At 47.6% G+C, this 17447-nt stretch overlaps 1 protein-coding gene across 6 annotated transcripts in view; it reads left to right on the top strand.

Annotated features, from left to right (window-relative positions):
* ZDHHC3 (zinc finger DHHC-type palmitoyltransferase 3) overlaps positions 1–15429 on the top strand; it is a 30473-nt gene extending 15044 nt beyond the window's left edge. For 3 of the 6 annotated variants that reach the window (XM_054160900.1, XM_054160901.1, XM_054160902.1), the window contains 5 exons: positions 1529–1653; positions 4347–4443; positions 7010–7091; positions 8743–8873; positions 14551–15429. In XM_054160900.1, the coding sequence (XP_054016875.1) occupies positions 1529–1653; positions 4347–4443; positions 7010–7091; positions 8743–8873; positions 14551–14793 (678 nt within the window). In that variant the 3' untranslated portion in view covers positions 14794–15429. Of the gene's footprint in view, positions 1–1528; positions 1654–4346; positions 4444–7009; positions 7092–8742; positions 8874–11424; positions 12676–14550 lie in introns of those variants that run through there. The other 3 variants (XR_008462226.1, XR_008462225.1, XM_054160903.1) reach the window with 3 other exon arrangements.
* The last annotated feature ends 2018 nt before the right edge of the window (positions 15430–17447 follow it).

Here is a 17447-nt window from a genome sequence, read left to right as displayed (position 1 = left end):
GGGATCTTGTTGTTAGTTATTGTGTGTGTGGCTTTAATGCCTCGAGACCTTTGGGTCACTGGAATTCTTTTGCAGAGTTAGCAGAAACCCTTCTGAAACAAAAGCTGTATTCTGAAGCAGGCTGGGCAAGCAGTGCTGGAGAAGCAGATGCAATCTCTGTGCAGTCACTGGGAAGAGAGATGTTAATTCCACGTGTGTGGTGGGATTGATGTGTGTGGATGGTGAGAGCCAGTGGGATTTTAGTTGACTTTTTTTAATGAGGAAATCGGCTAAACCAACCAGAGGAGGTAAGGTAGAGTGAAGGGATGCAGCAACATCTGGTAGTGTGAGTTGGGGTGGAGGAAACTGCTGGGACATGGAGAACCAGGGGCACATCTAGGATCAGAACAAAACAGAAAGCACTACTGAGGCAAACAAAAAGACTTCCTATCAAAAATAAACTCCTGAATTCTCCAGAACTGCTAGTGTGTCAAACTTTGCAGGAACTGCTTCCTGGGGGTTCTTGCTAAAAACATTCCTTTGCATGCTGGAGAGGGAGAACACAAGGTATACCATTTAGTGGAAATCAGTCTTGGTAATTTTTGCATTGGTCAGGCGTGTTGGGGAGGGTTTTGTGGAAAAACCTGAAGGCTGCAGGTTTAACATGCAGTTCCCTCCCTGATGTCTGTTACTCCTGTTTATTGCTGTTTGGAGGTTGTAGAGATACGGTAAAGAGAAGCTGTTAATGTCTTAAGCTGTTAAAATACCACATATGTGTTTTTATTTCAGTATAAAAGCCTCCTGTCCACTGAGGTACCAGCACTGCTTTCATACAACACATCTCATGACCTTTTGGAGGGGGTTGGGTGGTTTTGTTGTTGTTGATGTTGTGTGTTTTATGTTTGAGAAAATTCCTGGCCCTGTTAAGGCTGGAAACTCTTGAACTCAGGCTGCTGCAGTTACCTGTTGAAAGGCATATTTTAAAGTGGATAGTGCACAACTAGGAGTGTTTTACTTAATCTGATTCAGGTGGGAGGGTTCTTAGTGTTCACTGTTTGAATGTTAAACCCTCATTTAAATAACAAATTCCCAGTGGAAGCATAGCTATAAATACAGGAGGTGTTTACCAACAACTCTTTGTGCACACATGTATACTTCAGAAGTAGCTGCTTCTACTGTGGTTTCCAGGTTGTGATATGAAATACTGGCATGATAAATTTGTTGATAGATGTGTAGAGACAGATGAGGATTCTTAAATATTGCAAAAATATAATAAACTAATTAAAGAATTGTTTAAGTGAGGTTTTACTGATGCTGGGGGGGGGGTGGTGGTGGAGAAAAGGCATCACCAAAATTCTGTTTTAAGTGTGTAGTTCCATGTACTAGGACCCCACTTCCATTTCCCAATCTTCATTTCCTGAAACTTGATCTTAGGGAAGTTTTTCTTTTTATTCCCTTCCGTCTTGTAGTTTTAATTCATCCTGTTGTTCTTAACACTCATCCACAGGTTAATCTTCTGTCTGGTTTTGTTGTTTCTGTTTTTCTGCAGGGTGCTGTACCCAAAGGTAATGCCACAAAGGAGTTCATTGAGAGTTTACAACTAAAGCCAGGACAGGTGGTTTACAAGTGCCCAAAATGTTGTAGCATCAAACCTGATAGAGCACACCACTGCAGGTAAAGTCTTCTCTTTTGTCAAGAATTATCTACTGTACCTTGGTATAAATTGTTACTGGAGTCTAAGCCTGGAGTGGTCAGGCTGAGAGACTGGCACCTGTCTTCTGTTGCCAGCAGTGCCAGACATGTTCAAGCTTCTCTGAAAATATCTCAGGCCTTTTCTGACAAGTTTTCATCTGTAGCAGGCTGGGGCCATTTCTTGTGAAGTGTGAAACTTTTCAAATTAATGTTGCCTTGACTGCAAAGCTGTAACTGACTCCATCAATTTGCCTGTAAATGTGACTTGGAAAGAGCCATTATGTCCTAGAATGCTGAGAAACCCAGGAGATGGCCTGGGTCTCAAGGGGTCAGTGTCTTTTCTAGGTTTGTTTGTATGCCCAGACCCATTGGTCTAACTGTAGATTCTAGTTAGAAGTGACACTTAAGTCAGAGCTAATGTCCAAGTAGCTTTGTGTGTTTTTTAAGAGTTCTGACTTCCACGTTTTCACTGAGTGACTCTGTCTTGTGCTTTGTGTTGCTGCTTATGTGTCATGGCCAGTCTTTTCCTGGTAGGACAGGCTTCCCTCAAGAGAGTAACTGGTAGAGAGCTTTTTAGTGCTAAAGACAGTGACCATAAAAATCCAACGACTTCCTGGAATTCTCCTCTGCTTTTAAAGCAAGAGAATCTGCTTTCCAGTAGGCAGCTAATGCCTTTGACTGGTCCTCACCTGCTGAAAACCCAATGCATACTGAGAGGGCTGGTGTCAGGCTACTGCTGATCCCTGCAGGAGCGTCCTGGGGTGGGGAATACATGGTATTGAGCTGAGCAAATTTGTTCTGCTCTTTGCATTTTGCATGTTTATTTTCAGAGCTTTAGTCTGCAAATGTTGTGGGGTTTTTGTTGTTTTAATCAAACTCAGCAATTGGTTTTCAACAGGAGCAATGTGATCATGCCTATCACTTATTCATGCTACTGTAAAATCCCCTCTGACACTTCTTTAATTATGAATGAAACTTTGCAGCTAAAATACTCTCTTGCTGGTGACTAGCAGTGTAGGTAAATGAGAACAACCCTGCAGCTGAGCATGCAGATGATGCTTTGTGTTCCTGTTTTCCGTGCTTTAAGAGGACTTTTTAGACACTAAGATTTGGAAACTGATCCACTGAGCACTGATTTTGTTGAGGAGAATCTTCAGTCAAACTTGTTTTATTGTTTATTTTCTTTTGTGGTGCAGAGGGGTTTATTGGACTTCCCACACGAAGGTTGTGCCTGTGCATCAGTAGGAGATGCTGCTAACTGCATGCCTGAGGGACTAGAGTGCTTTGTGATTCTTAAGCTGGGTGGTTGAGTAGAGGAGAATGTCTGAATGTGGGCAATCCCTACTGTTGGTAGTTTTTGGTCTTAGTTTCTGTGTTTCCTTTTCCACCAGCTAGTTTCATTTGGTGCATAACCATGCAATAAACCCTTCGCTCTCAGCTGCCTCCTTCACAGAGGTCAGCTTTGGCTTGACTGCTTCAGTTTTCCTGCTAGGAAACTAAGACCTAGGAGCAATGGAAGGGGTTGCTTGAGTCCTCACCTGTTTCAGATCCCAAGGGAAGTGTGTGCACAGCAAATTAGACCATGGGAAGGCATCCTCCTGCTTTACACCACCTGCCCCACCCTGTGTATTTCAAACCATTCCAAACCATTTATTCAAACAAGGCTTTTCCTGCCTCCCACTGTGATAGGGCACCCTTGCTGCCTGAGGAGAAGCATCTCCTGACTTGGCTCCACGGTGGGAGGCTGGGGCCTGCCCAACCAGGCTTTCCCATAGGATCAGGGCTCTAGCAACTCATTTGTTTTCCAGGCATGGCATGTATCCTTGGGGATTCTCTGCAGAGTGCATGCAAGGCTGCCCTGCTGGAGAGATTTTCTATCATTTATTCATCAGTGCTCACAAGAATGAGTTTATGGTTTCTCTTTGAGTTTCCCTTAGAAGAAGAAAAATAAAATTGGCAGAGCTCCCCATCCTTTCTGTGTCAGTGCTGCCAGAATAACTCTGGAGTGGCTGTTTCCTTTCTGGGTCTGGTGTTTATTTGTTTGTCTGTTTGGATTTTATTGTTTTTTCATGTGTGATTTCTGTGCTCGTTTGTGCCATGTGGTATCAGGAGACTGCCCTTCATCTCCTGTCCTGTGAGAAAGTGGCATGGAAAAAACTCCTTTATTGTGTTAGTTGAAGCACTTCCTGACTGAGCAAGAGAAAGATATTCAGACAAAGTAATCATCTTTTAATTATTTGACTTGTAGCCACAGTGTGCATGCTGGCAAGCATCTGAATTTTGATTTGATTAGTCTGGTTTTGTGAAGTGATTTAACATCTAATTTTACCTTGAACGTAGATTGTGGTACTGCCTTGCTGACCAGCAGACACATCTGCTTTATGCCAGCATGTGGCTTACCTTGATGTCAAGGACATTTTCCAGTGCTGCATTTCATTTTATTTGTCACAAGTTCCTGCTGCCAGCTAATGATGATATATAAACCTTAGTCTGTTATTAGCAGCTCTGAAAAACACTTTTTATTTGTTACTGATTTCCATGGCTTTTGGGGCTTGGTTTGTTTTTAATCTGTGGAAGTTTTCACAGACCTTGAATTTCTGTGTTCCCCCAACCCCCTGTGAGCTCCTGTGTTCCTGGAATGAAAGGTGAGGCAAGTCAAGACTCTGTTCTTTCAGTGTTTGCAAGAGGTGTATTCGGAAAATGGACCATCACTGCCCCTGGGTCAATAACTGCGTGGGAGAGAACAACCAGAAGTACTTTGTACTGTTTACAGTAAGTATTTTGCAAGCCTTTTTGTAAGGCACTCCTTTCACTACTCAGGGAAACACACACGACACAAAACCGGGGGAAAAGGCGTCACAGGAAGCCTACTTGCCAGGAGGTTGTGAAGTTCGTGGTGACTTCTGTTCACCACCTATTTTGTAATGCAAGTAATTTATCATGGGCAGCCCTTCTACACTCTGCTGTGCCTGCTGGGGTCCAAAGCCACGTGCAGAGTTGCTAGGTGTTGTAGTTGTCTGAGTACCTCTGTGGGATCACGTAATAAGAGCAGTTGCCACGACTTAAGTTAGGAGTGGGAAGTCTGCCTTCCCTTTGGCAAGAATTCTCCACCTTTTCCTTGGAAGTGGTTTATTTTTGTGCTTGAAAACCAAGGAGGTGTTTGACTTTTTGTACTCTGTGGCATCATGAATAAGAAAGCTGGAGGGCAGGCTTGAGTACTACATATTTCTGGAAGGGTTGAAGTCTGCTTCATCAAACTGAGCTGCAGATACTCCGTGGGAGTAGCAGGAACATGCCAAGGCTGAGTTTCAGCGACGCTTTGTTTTATTAATAAATCTTTTGAGCCATCTGTAGGTTCAAGGAAGAATGCTCTCATCTTGCCAAGTAGCAAGAGGGAGATTCTAAGTGAAATGAAAAGGCTTTATTTCTCTGTGGTGTGGTTTGTTAGGATGTTGATTACAGAACAGCCCAAATCCCCTTGCTTTCCCTTGAGGAAGGGTTCTTTGTCCCATTAGAAGTGAGCTGGGTGTTTTAATCCTTTCAAAAGGATTTCTGTTGAAAATGACACCTCCTTTCCAGCAGGCTGTATTAAGCTCTTCATGTAGCTGAGAGAAACAAAATAAGGGTTGCTGTGTTTGTTCTTGGTTGTTCATTGAGACCTGAGGAGGTGAAGGGATAGCAGCAAGGAAAAGCAAAATATTCTCCTCTCACCTTTTACTGCTTCCACTGGGGGTTTTGTAAAGGATCTCCCTCACTTGTAATATCTGCTGACCTCTGTCAGAGTCTGTAGGGGCAGAACAGTGATCTTTTTAGGCCTCTCTTGGTAGATTGTACTGTCTGTGTAGCATGAAAGCCTTTTTGACAAAGCGAAAACCTAATTTAAAACAAAAAGGATTAAGTACAAAGTATTAAAGCTGCAGAGAAACTTTCCATGCCAGTGTCTGCTTTTAGGAAAAATACTTGTTAAAAACCCCATAGATAGATTTCTTCTGAAATTCAGGCAGCTCAGACAAATCAGCTGTTGTTTCTTTGGGAAGCTGTAGTGCTCTCAGGGTGAGGATGGAAGTTTTGACATCATGGTTGTCCAGTGGGTAAGGAATTGCTTGGATCATTGCATCCAAAGGGTAGTGGTCAATGGCTTGATGCCCAGATGGAGATGGGTGACAAGTGGTGTCCCTCAAGAGTCTGTACTGGGAGCAGTGCTGTTCAATATCTTCACCAATACAAGTTTGCAGGTGACACCAATCTGAGTGGTGTGGTTGCTAAGTCTGAAGGATGGGATGGTTGCCATCTAGAGGGGCCTGGACAGGCTGCAGAGGTGGGCTGAGAAGAATCTTATGAGGTTCAATAAGGCAAACATAAGGTCCTGCACCTAGGTCAGGGCAATCCTAGATAACCCTAGGCTAGGGGATGGTGACATTGAGAGCAGCCCTGCAGAGAAGGAGGTCCTGGGGGGTTGAGAAGCTGGACATGCGAGCTTGTAGCCCAGAAGGCTAATGGCAGCCTGGGCTGCATCCAAAGCAGCATGGCCAGAGGTGTAGAGAGGGAATTCTGCCCCTCTGCTCTGCTGAGATCTCACCTGGAGTGCTGCATCCAGCTCTGGAGCCTTCAACACAGGAAAGGCATGGACCTGATGGAGGGGGTTCAAAGGAGTGCCATGAAAATGATCAGGGGGTTAGAGCACCTCTGCTATGAGGACAGGCTGAGGGAGCTGGGGGTGTTCAGCCTGGAGAAGAGAAGGCTCCAGGGATACCTAATAGCAGCCTGCCAGTACCTGGAGAGGTCTACAGGAAGGCTGCAGAGGGACTGTTTGCAAAGGCCTTCAGTGACAGGACGAGGAGCAATGATTTGAAATGAGAGCAGAGCAGATTTAGATTGGATGTGAGGATCAAGTTCTGCACCATGAGGGTGGTGGAACACTGCAACAGGTTGCCCAGGGAGGTAGCTGAGACCTTTGAATATCTATTCAAGGTCAGGCTCAACAAGGCTCTGAGCAACCTGATCTAGTGGCGGATGTCCCTGCTGACTGCAGGGGGTTGGACTGGATGACCTTTGGAGGTCTCTACTTTGTTACGGGGGTGCATGAGGCAGGACTCTGAGTGAAGCAATCTCCCTCCTGTTCACTTGGAGCTTTTGGTAAGGCCAGGATGAACCTGTGTAGCATTTATGTGCCAGCCTCAGGATGTTTTTTTAGGGCACTTGGCATACTTTTGCAGTGGTTTATACTTTGAGCTTTGGTTATTTATGTAAGTCTTACCATTTTGCTGCAGTTAACATGCTGGGAAGATGAGCATTTCAAACTTAACCTGGTAGCTCTGTGACATCCTTTCTTTTCCAGATGTATATAGCACTGATTTCCCTGCACGCTCTAATCATGGTGGGATTTCACTTCTTGTATTGCTTTGAAGAAGACTGGACAAGTAAGTACTGATGGAACACCTCCTGGAAGTACCAGGTTAGCCTGGAGTAAGACCTTGCAATGCAGTTTGCTTGTAAGGCAACCCTGTTTATGCTGGTTTCAGAATGCTTTCAGGGCTCTGCTATGCTGCCTCTGCTTGGTTTTATGATTTATACTGCAGCTTCAGAATTCCTTCTGGCCTGCTGGGATTGCTGTCCTGAAAAGCCCTGGTTTGAGTCTGGTGCTGCCTAGGGGGAAGTTGAGATGTGGAGACACTTAGCATGTGTGCAGTAATCTGCTGTTGATATGAGCACAGCACTGATTTCCTGAATGCCAGCACAAGATAAGAAGGATATATGATTATAAAAAAGGGTAGTGTGAATCATTCTTGTAAGACTAGCCAGGAAAACAGACTAACTGGGATCCAAAAATCCACCCTCACAAGAACAAACAAACCAAAACAACCCAAACTGAAGAAACCTGGCCCTGGCTCTGGAACAGACAGCAAGTGAATTTCTGTGAAGGCAGCTGAGCTGTGTTTTTAAAGCCACAAATGAGTATAGGAAATTCTCTAGGTGATGCTGAGTCGAACATCCAGCTGGCCAGGGATGTGTGTGCACATGGGCGTGCTACTGGTGGATTGCCTGGGAAGAACTTTAGCTTTGTTCTTCTGGGGATTTCGGCTGTGCCACTCAGTATCAGCACACACAGCTGGTGTCCTGCAGAGGGTGGGTGTGCTCACACACGGCAGCCGAGTTTGACAGGGTTGTGCTGCGGCTCAGAGATTTGTAAGACAGCTGCTGGCTGGCCCTGACAACAGCTGGATTTCCTACAGTGGCCAGGGCCATAGGGGAAGGATACATCAGAAAGAAAAAGGCAGTTTTTTATCTCTGTCCCCTTTCTCAGAGCCTGTGTGGGAAGTGCTTTGCCACCTGTGCCAGGTTTCACTGGCAGAACAGAGCAGTTAGGAGACATGGAGCTGCCTTGGAACTGTGCTGATTGTGTCAGCCCCTGGTTGTGGTGTATCTGTTGAAGCTTACCATCTGCTGAAAATAAGTGGGGAGTGTGTGTGTGGTAATCATTCTTGGGTTTCAGAGAAGTATGAAGGTGTTCTGACATGTCTAACATTCAACTCATCACTAGCATTTTTGCCCCGTAAGATTTTCCTTCCTCTTCTGCTCCTCTTTTGCAGTGACCTTCTCAGAGGTCTTGCTTGAGCTTGCACCATAGAGTATGAATTAATTAAGAGTTTGGCTTAATCTCCCCTTGTTTAGGTTATGCCTTAGAGCAGTTATGAAAGGAAGTTTACTCTGGGTTTATGTTGGTGCTGCAGAAACAGGTCTGCTGAGATACAGGTTTAAGAGAGAAACTGCAGGTGAAATGCAGTGGAGTCCTCGCCAGTGTGCTGGGGAAACACCTAAGGGAAAAGCAAGTTGCATTCCTGAAGTGTGTCCATGGTTTTCTTTTTAAAGCAAAAGCAGTTGGCAGGAGTGATCATTCCAGTGTGGAATGTGCTCAAGAATGTCAGTTTCCCTCTGCACCTTTTTGAGAATGGAGATGGTATCATTTACTCAGGCAGTTTGAGTGTGGAAGGCTGGTGGCTTAGCAGGCGCTTTGCAGCTGCTGCATTACCTGCTCTCTCCTTTTCCAACCCTGCTGTTCTGTCTCCACAGAGTGCAGTTCCTTCTCTCCACCAACCACGGTGATCCTCCTCATCCTCCTGTGTTTTGAGGCACTGCTGTTTCTCATCTTCACCTCGGTGATGTTTGGGACCCAAGTACACTCCATTTGCACTGATGAAACGGTGAGTGCCTCACACACTCTCCCCTCACCCCACCTCTCACTGTGTGCAGGCACAGTGAAGGGCTGCAGGCGTTCCCCTCACTGCACAGAGAGTTTATGCACCCTTTGAGAAGAGATGCAGCGCAGCAAGGTGAGGCAGCACACTGCTGGGTGGTGCTCCCCAGAGGCCAGTGCACAGCTGGCTGTTGGCTGGGATGCTGTGTGGACAGCTCCTCTGCTGAGCTAACTGGGGTTACTCTTTACAGGGTATTTGTCCTCGTGGCTCTGAGAGCCTTTTTCCTTTAATGAAGGGCTTTTACATTGGCATTGTCTGAAATTCACTTGGGTGTCCCCTGGTGTCCCTGTTTATAGCTTTAAGTGCTGGTTAAAGCTAATCTGAGTAGGTGGAGGAGGGTGAGGTAGGTTTATGGATACATACAGAGTCCTCTGGTAGCCTACAATGTCTCAGTTTTTTTATTAGACAGTTCAAAAGCTCCCCTCAGAAGGAAAAGGAAAGGGGAGTTGGGGTAGGCCCATGGAAACCTGCTGGGCAGAGTTTGCTGCAGAGCCCAGTCCCCAGGTGCTGCAGCAGGGGCAGTGTTGCAGGCCGTTGTGTCCCCCTTAGGTAGAGGTGCATCTGGTGACTCCTGGGGATGTTCCCACACTGTGAATACTGCTGGCCTTCACCAAGCATGCTCAGAGATTCGAATGGACTGGAGTGGTTGAAGAGAAGCACAAGGCTTGAGGTTAAGAGTGACAACTCTTCCTTCCTCCATGCCTCCTTCAGTTTCTTTTCCCCTGCCCTGGTTTGCCCATGGCCAGTGGAAGCTGGCAGAGGTGGTTTTGCTGCCCTTGGAGAGCAGTGACTGGCATTGTAGACCCTGAGTCTTTGCAGTACATTTGTAAATGCTTGGCTTCTGCAAGAGGCTGCTGTTCACACTGCAGCTCTTCTGTGTTCAGAGGAAGACTTCAGCTGCTCTCTGTGCTGGGGAGAGACTCAGGAAGAAGTTTGGTGTCCTGCAGAACCCCAAGATGCTGCCGAGCTCCACTTTATCCATCAGTGTGTAAACTGGTGGTGCTGCTGTGACATCAGCTCTGAATTTCTGCACCTTTGAAACCTGTCAAGGATTTTTAGAAGCTGCTTCCTACATCCAAAAACGTCCCTCTGACTTCCCCTTCCTCTCAAATTGTGGGAACTCTCAGATGTTAAAGGAACAATGCCACAGTCTAAAATAGCAGATGAAATCTGTCTGCCCTGGGCTGGGTTGTGGTGTTTCAGTTTTTCCTCTTTTTGAACAAGGATTTTGCTCTGTCACATCTCATTGCTGATCTGCTAGCACTGAGCTTAGCTGTGTCTGCTGAGCAGTCTGTTTGGAGCAGAGGAAGTGTTTCTTGGTGAAATTCTTCCAGCTGTGGTCTCTTGCAGTGTTTCAATTCACTTTTCAGAGACAGAGCTGTGTCTTGCCCTTTCTTACTTTACTCTTCCAACCCCTGGGAGAGCTCATTCCCCTTCCTATGTATGTTGGCCCACCAGAGTGGCTCCTTCCTGCCTGAAGGAACTCAGAGCCCCAGGATTTTGCTCTTGTCTCTAAAGGTGACATTTCCCAGGGGTCAGCACATCTCTGGGCCCATGCTGTGTTCTGTCCTGCTCCCAGAATAAGTAACTTGAGGATGTCTTGCAGCACATTAATCTGTAGTGTGGCAGAGATGCCTAGGGCAGGAGGGACTTACCTTGGAAATGACCCCAAGGTAAAGAGCAGCCTGATCTGCCTGCTGCTGCCCCCTGGCAGAGTTGTGCCTTCAGCCACAGAGCATTCCTCTTGCTTCCATGGCAGCCAGGCACCGCTTTCCTGAGAGCCCAAATTCACATTGTGGGTCTTGGCCAACACGGAGATCTTAGTTTCAACTAATTGATTTGTGGCTGTTTCAGCTGATGCTTGATGGCTTGGGTTTGCTCTCACTCTAACCTCTACTAAACAATGCCAACGATTTTTCTCCAATCAGTGTCTGGTTTAACCCTTTCTGCCTGCTCTCAGCCCATGCATGTTTTCACAGAGATTCTAATGACACCTGAAGAGGCACCAGCTAGACTCAGCTATACTGAGCCATGGGCACCTCCTGAACTTGCTTGGTGAACCTGGGAGCATTACAGAGATTATCTTTGGGTTCCTGGGGTGTTGTGTTTTTTTTTTTTTGTCTGCAAGCTTATCATGGTTTCCTCTCAACCTTTTCCATCTGGTTAGCACACCATGCTTTCAGCCATTAAAGCACAGACTTTTTGTTTGGGCTTAGGTGGTGGTTTGGGTTTTTTTTTCAGTTGTCATCAGAGGCAATGTGATGGCAGGTCTTGAAAGGTTTAGGAAATACCAAGGCCTAAAGGAAATGAAAGTAATTTTGTTTCCAAGGAATGTGTTTTTGTTAATAGGAGTGAGAAGCAAAGGAAAGGCAGCCTGAGATGCATTGTGGTTTTCTCACTCCATCCTTTGGCTTAAGGGGTAACTGAGAGCAGCCCTTGCCCCAGATACAGAGCTACCAAATCTGTTTGACTGAAAATGTGATATTTCTGTTTCCAGGGAATAGAACAGTTGAAAAAGGAAGAGAGAAGATGGGCTAAAAAAACAAAATGGATGAACATGAAAGCAGTATTTGGCCATCCCTTCTCTATAGCATGGCTTAGCCCATTCGCAACACCAGACCAAGGAAAAGCAGACCCATACCAGTATGTGGTCTGAGGAATTGCTGACCAGCATTGCCACTAAGATAGCAACCTGTTACAGCACTACTGTTACAAATTTGCCATGAATGTTGAAAACAAAAAGCAAAACAAACTTTTTTTGATGTCTGTTAAATGGCTGATAATTGCAGAGGGGAAAAAAAAAAAGCCCTGTGCTCCACTTTTAGGTAATTCTCTCTCTGGCTGAAACTGCTGCTGCTTTTCTTTTCTCCTTTGGGTTTTGGTTGGTTTTTGGTTGGTTTTCCTTCCTTTCTTGTGTTTTTTATTTTATTTTATTTTGTTGTTGTGTTGGTTTTGTGTTTTGGGGCTTTTTTTTTTTTGAATCTTGTTAACTTTCCTGGCCTTTGTTTCTCTCTGCTTCCTGTATGGCATAACTAATGTGAAGAGGGATCCTCTTTCTCTGTTGTGACCCACCTCTTCTGAATAGATTTTCATGCTGTCTCCTGACTGCGATGAGCTCTGGGGAAGACAAATGAGTGCCAACAGCCCTACACAGACACCTCTGGACTTCCTGAAGGAGCACGTTGCTCTTTCATCACTGAACTCCGCTGGGGAAGCAGACACTTCACTTACCAAAAGGTGCACGACAAGAAGGTGACACAGCAAGGGAGCCAGTTGACCTGGTGATCACATCAAGTACTCAAACCTTGCCAGTTCCCTCCCCACCTTCTCTTTTTTTAACTTCCAGCCACAGCTGGAACTGCCATCTTTCTGGCATTATTTCGTCTGTTCCCTCCCTTGTGGGCAGGAAACTGTTACCCTCTTAGGATAACTGTGGCAGATTTAGGAGGCACTTTGGGTTATCTGATGCCTTACCCTTGCAGGAAAGCAAGAAAGGAATCTGGTTCTTTTCCAAGTGTTTAGAAGAGCAGAACCATCTGGTTTGTGTGTGTTTGTCCTGGGGCAGGACTTGTTAGAGCAATGCCTGCTGAGCAGTGGTAAACTGACACCAATGCCCAGGTTACTCTGAGATGCATTTTGGTGGGGTGTGTAGGTCGATACCAGGGGGACTGAGTCTGTAGCCTTAGCACTGCCCTGGTTTAGAGCTCTGTCAGTCTCTTGTTGTATTTATGCACACACCTTTGTCTGTGTGTGTAAATGGTTTAAACTGGGAACTAGCTGTGGTAAGGAGCATGCATGCTGTTCTGAGCTGCGTGGTGACACAGGTGGGAGGCACAGAAGGCATTCCCAGCACAGGGAGAGCCAAGCCATCCATAACTCCAGTGGACAGCTTGTGTTCAGGCAGGAATTCTGTTATCTTTTTGGATCATGACTCCCATGGGTTCATCCCAGTTAAAAATGCAAATCAGCCATGGCCATGACTTCCAAGGAAGTTTTTCTTTCCTTGGTTTGAAATACAAATGGTATTTTTTGGCAGGTGACTTGTTTAGACAGCTTCAAAGCCATGGGGAAAGGGAGGGAGATGGGGGAAGGAGAAATGTAGTGGATGTCTCGTTCTGGAAGTAATGTGAATGCTGCATCTTTCCAATCTGTCAATGCTTCCATATGGAAAACAAATGCAATAAAACTTTTCCAAAAACTTGTTTGCTGTGCTTTTTCTGTCTTCAGATGGTGGTGGTGTGTGATGGCTTTCTGAGCTTTCACTTCTGTACCTGAGCAGGTGGAGGTGTGCAAAGGGTAATTAAGCGAGTGCTCAGCTGGGTTAAAAAGGAACTTAATTACCCTGCATGCTGGAGGAAGGTTGGTTCCCTTCTTCTGGCATTTTGAACATTGTGATCAGATGTGTAATTGTTTGTTTTTTCTTGGTTCAGGTTGCAGACCAGCACTGTGCAGTGCTGATCTTTTCAGTCAAAGAGTTGGCATCAGCACAGTTGGCAAGAGGTGCCCGCTGGTGCCTGTCCTGTGTGTCTCTAGGCGAAGGCCCTCAGTTTGTGCTGTCCCTGTGCCTGTAGTGTTGTGCCTCTCACTGAAAGGTGGTGGTGCCCAGTGTGTCCTAGTTCTGTGTGCAGCTTCTCTCTTCAGTATTTGTTCCAAACTAGGCAATGTGGAACAGCCAAAGCTGATGTGTGCTGAGCACTTGTTTGGACGGGGCTGAGCTGTGCCATGGGAAGGGGAAAGAGGTGTTGGGTCAGTTGGAAATACAGGAGTCTCACTTTCTGGAAGTGTGCTGAGGGATTTGGGCCAAATACAGATTGGTCTTAGGAAAAAGGTTCCTTATACAGTTATGGAAGTTCTGCAACAGATTCCAAAGCCTCAGGCCCTGCTGACCCCTGGGGCAGGCAGCCAAAGTGAGATGGGGCTGCAATTTGTCAAACTTATGCTCCTCTTCAATGCATACCCTGAAGGGATTAGTGGGGCAGGCTGGGAGATGGAAAGTGTGTCCCTGCCTCTGCTGATCAACTCCCTAATCTGCTGCTAATGCAGCCTCTGCCTGACCTTCCTTCTTGCCTTGCTGCTGTTCAGAGCAGCTGAAGGATGCTTTTTTGGGAGGGGAGAGAAGGGTTCTAGACAGCAGCATGAACTAAGGCAGATCATGCATGTGGCTGAGGGTTTCGATGCTTGTTGGTGGTGTTGTCCTGCCCCCTGCTTTGTGGTTTCCTTCTCTCTAGATGCACAACTGCTGCAGCCATGCTGCTGGGTTCTTGTTAATGCATTAGAAGTGCGGAAGGGCACAGAGCTCTTGGAGAGTCCACAGGAGGCCACAAAGATGATCCAAGGGCTGGAGCACTTCTGCTACGAGGACAGGCTGAGCGAGACCTTAGAGCTGCCTTCCAAAAGCTGAAGGCTTCCTCTTCTCTGGAGGTGTTGAAGGCCAGGTCAGATGAGGCCTTGAGCAGCTGAGTCTAGTTGAGAGGTGTCCCTGGCTGTGGTGGGGGGAGGTTGGAGAAGATGATAGATGATCTCTCAAGTCCCTTCCAACCTGAGCCATTCTGTGACTATATGATCTAGTCCAGCCTTCAAATGTGAAAGCCTTGAGACAACCCAGAGTTTTCTCTTTTTGCAGGGAATTGAGCGCCTTAAAAACCAGAAGCCAACCTGGGAGCAGATCAGCGGCTGGGAAGGAATGAAGCTGGCCTTTGGTGGTGCCTTCTCCCTGGGTTGGTTCAACCCCTTCTCTGAGCTGAAGTGCACAGGCTCTGCACCGGCTGAGGCGGCGCCGGCAGCTCCTGCATCTGCAATTCTGACCCAGGAGGAGATCGAGCAGCTCCTGGCTCGGGACGTTGCCGTCCAGGTGTTCCCTGAATAAGCCGAGGGTCCTCCTCCCTGGTGGGAGCAGCTCCCAGGTGTTTGTTTTTAATAACTACTTGTGCTGGAGGTTGCAGAGGTTGTTTTTTAACTACTTTTGGTGCACTAAACAGTTCAGGAGTACTGCTCTGGAAGCCAGGAGCAATGCACGTCTCCAGGGAAAGCTTTGGAAGCGAGGGGATTCAAAAGCTCCTCTTCAGGCCCTCACCAGCTGCTTTGGTGAGCTCTTCTTACTCAGCCTTTAAAGAAGGTTTACAGCTGGGTAGCTTGGTCCCAGCTGTGCTGTCCTGAGAAGTGAGTCTGTTCTGCCCCACGCAGTGGCCAAGCTCTGAAGGTTTGCTTGAACACCCATCCTGCTCAGCTCACCCAAGGAGTGCTGCTTCTGCATTGTCAAAGCTGCTGGTGCTCAGGTCTTGGCAGCAGCACGATCTGGGGCTATGGACACAGCAGAGGGGCCAGCTTGTCCTTAGTGACATTCCTTTGGGCTCTGGAATATCTCCAAGGGTAAATTTTAGCCCTCTGTGCCCATGAGGCTGCCCAAGACTGGTGCTGCTTGCCTAAGCACCATTGGAGCTGGGGGGCTGGTAGGAACGTTGGCCTGGGCTCAGTGCAGCTGAAAGTGAGCAGGCACTGGCTGGGTTGTTTAGCTGCTGGTGGCAGGGAGGTTTGCTCCAGGGCTGCACAAGACGTACGAAGTGGTGGCTGCCTGGCTGAACCCTGCAGGCCGAAGCTGGTCCAGCACAGGCACTGGGTGAGAGAGGACAGGCAGACAGGAGCATGCTGCTGGTAGAGGTCCTGGCTCTCTCCATTTGGCTCATCTGATGTCTCACTTGATAGCTGCAGGAAGCCGAGCATGGACATTGCCTCTTGAGCTCACTGCAGCGCAGCACTCTCCTCTCGCTTCTGGCTTTTATGCCCAGTGTCCTTGCACTGATTTTGCTCCTACCTAGGGAGCATTGGTGAAGCTGCAGAAGGAAGGAGGCCTTGGTGTAGCTCTGTTTGAGACTGGCTTGCAACTATTTTTAAGTCCTGTCCTCTCCCTTAGTTTAACTATCAGTAAGTTTTGCAGGATATTAGAGATGTGCTCCTGGATTCCTGCCTACTGGACATGCTTGGCTTTATCTCCCCCTCCTCTGTAACAGACCAAAGATAATTGTGAGGAAGGACTTTTGGGAATGAAAGCTGAGTTTTGTGAAGACCTAGGTGTAGTTTTTAGTGTTTATAGAAGCAAACCAAAATAGAAGTCATGTAAGATTTTATTTTTTCTCCCTCCCAGGGACAGCCCTACTGCTGAGGGCTGAGCTGGTCTCCTGGCACTGTCCTCTGCCCCAGCAGTCCTGCTTTCTGGCAAGGGGCCTGGGAACAAGTGGAATTTTGGGACTGGGAGCACAGCTGGGCTAGAACCCAGCAGCTATCTCCAAACACTCCTCTCAGCCCCTGGCTCTCTCCTCTTTGTCAGTGACAAGGTTTAGAAAGACTCATTAGGAAGTGGGTGATAATGAAACCCTTTTGGAGCAGAGGAAGCACCTTGTGCCTGGGAAGAGCTGAGGTGTCCTCTTCTGCTCTGGGCAGCAGTGTGGTCATGATCTGGAAGAAGGTCTTCCTGCTCCTGCAGCAGGTCCCTTCCTCTCAGTGCTCCCCAGGCAAAGGGGCACTGGGGCCACAGGCAGGTCCATGAGGGATTTCCTACAGGCAGCAGCAGGGATGGTGAAGGAGGAAAAGTGAGCGTGCCCTTTTAGCTCCTCTGCTCTGCTCGTGGCTTGCTGCTCGGCCTCTGCATGCAGGTAATGTCTTGGCTGCTGGTGCTGTAGGCATGGGGCTTCAGGGAAAGAAGCCAGTTCATGCCTGAAAAGCACGCTGAGGCAGGTGCATGGGGATGAGAGCCAAGGTTCGGTGATGCTTCTTAGGCCACAGCCCCCAAATAGATGGATTCAGGTAGGCAGGGAGACAGCACCTTGCCTCCTCTGCTGTCAAGCCTGCTGCACCTCAGCATGGGCAGGCAGCCTCTACTGCCGTGGCCCGCTTCAGGTGGCTCCATGAATAGTTGAAACAGAGCAGTGAAGAGGCAGCCAGAATAGGCATCTCCCTCCTCCCACAGCACAGTCAGGGTACGAGTGGGAGGTGGGGACATGTCCCTGTGTCTTGTGCAGAGCTGTGGGCAGCCAGCCCAGACTTGGCTCCAGTGGCCCAAGACCTGGCACAGTGGCAAATGGGTGGTTCTGGTGGCTGTCAGTCTTGTCCCCCTCTTCAGTGCAAGGATTTGTGTCTCAAAAATGGATGCCTTTTGCTGTCTGTAACTCCCCTTTGTGCCTCCAGCTGCTGCTGTACTTACTAAAGGACTAATTCTTCTTTGCTGAGGACCACCTGCTCCTCACTTCCCTGCAGGCACCATGCACATGGACCCTGCACCCCTGCAGAGCAGTACTCTCACTCCCTGCCATGCCCCTGCAGCTGACCTTGCAGGGAGGTGGACACCAGGGTGCTGTGGGCAGAGGATCGCAGGGGCTGGGCAGCCTGACCATGCTCCCGGGGGTTCCTGCAACCTGTGACACACAAGGCAGGGAGTGGCCAAAGCCCTCTTTGATCTCCTTTTCTGCAGGCTGGCAGGTACCCAGGTGTAACCACCCCTTTCTTTGGTCAATCTGCAGCCCCAGT

This window comes from Dryobates pubescens, chromosome 4 (assembly GCF_014839835.1).
Source record: "Dryobates pubescens isolate bDryPub1 chromosome 4, bDryPub1.pri, whole genome shotgun sequence".
Classification (NCBI taxonomy): Eukaryota; Metazoa; Chordata; class Aves; order Piciformes; family Picidae; genus Dryobates; species Dryobates pubescens.
This window is presented reverse-complemented; position numbering and strand designations above follow the sequence as displayed.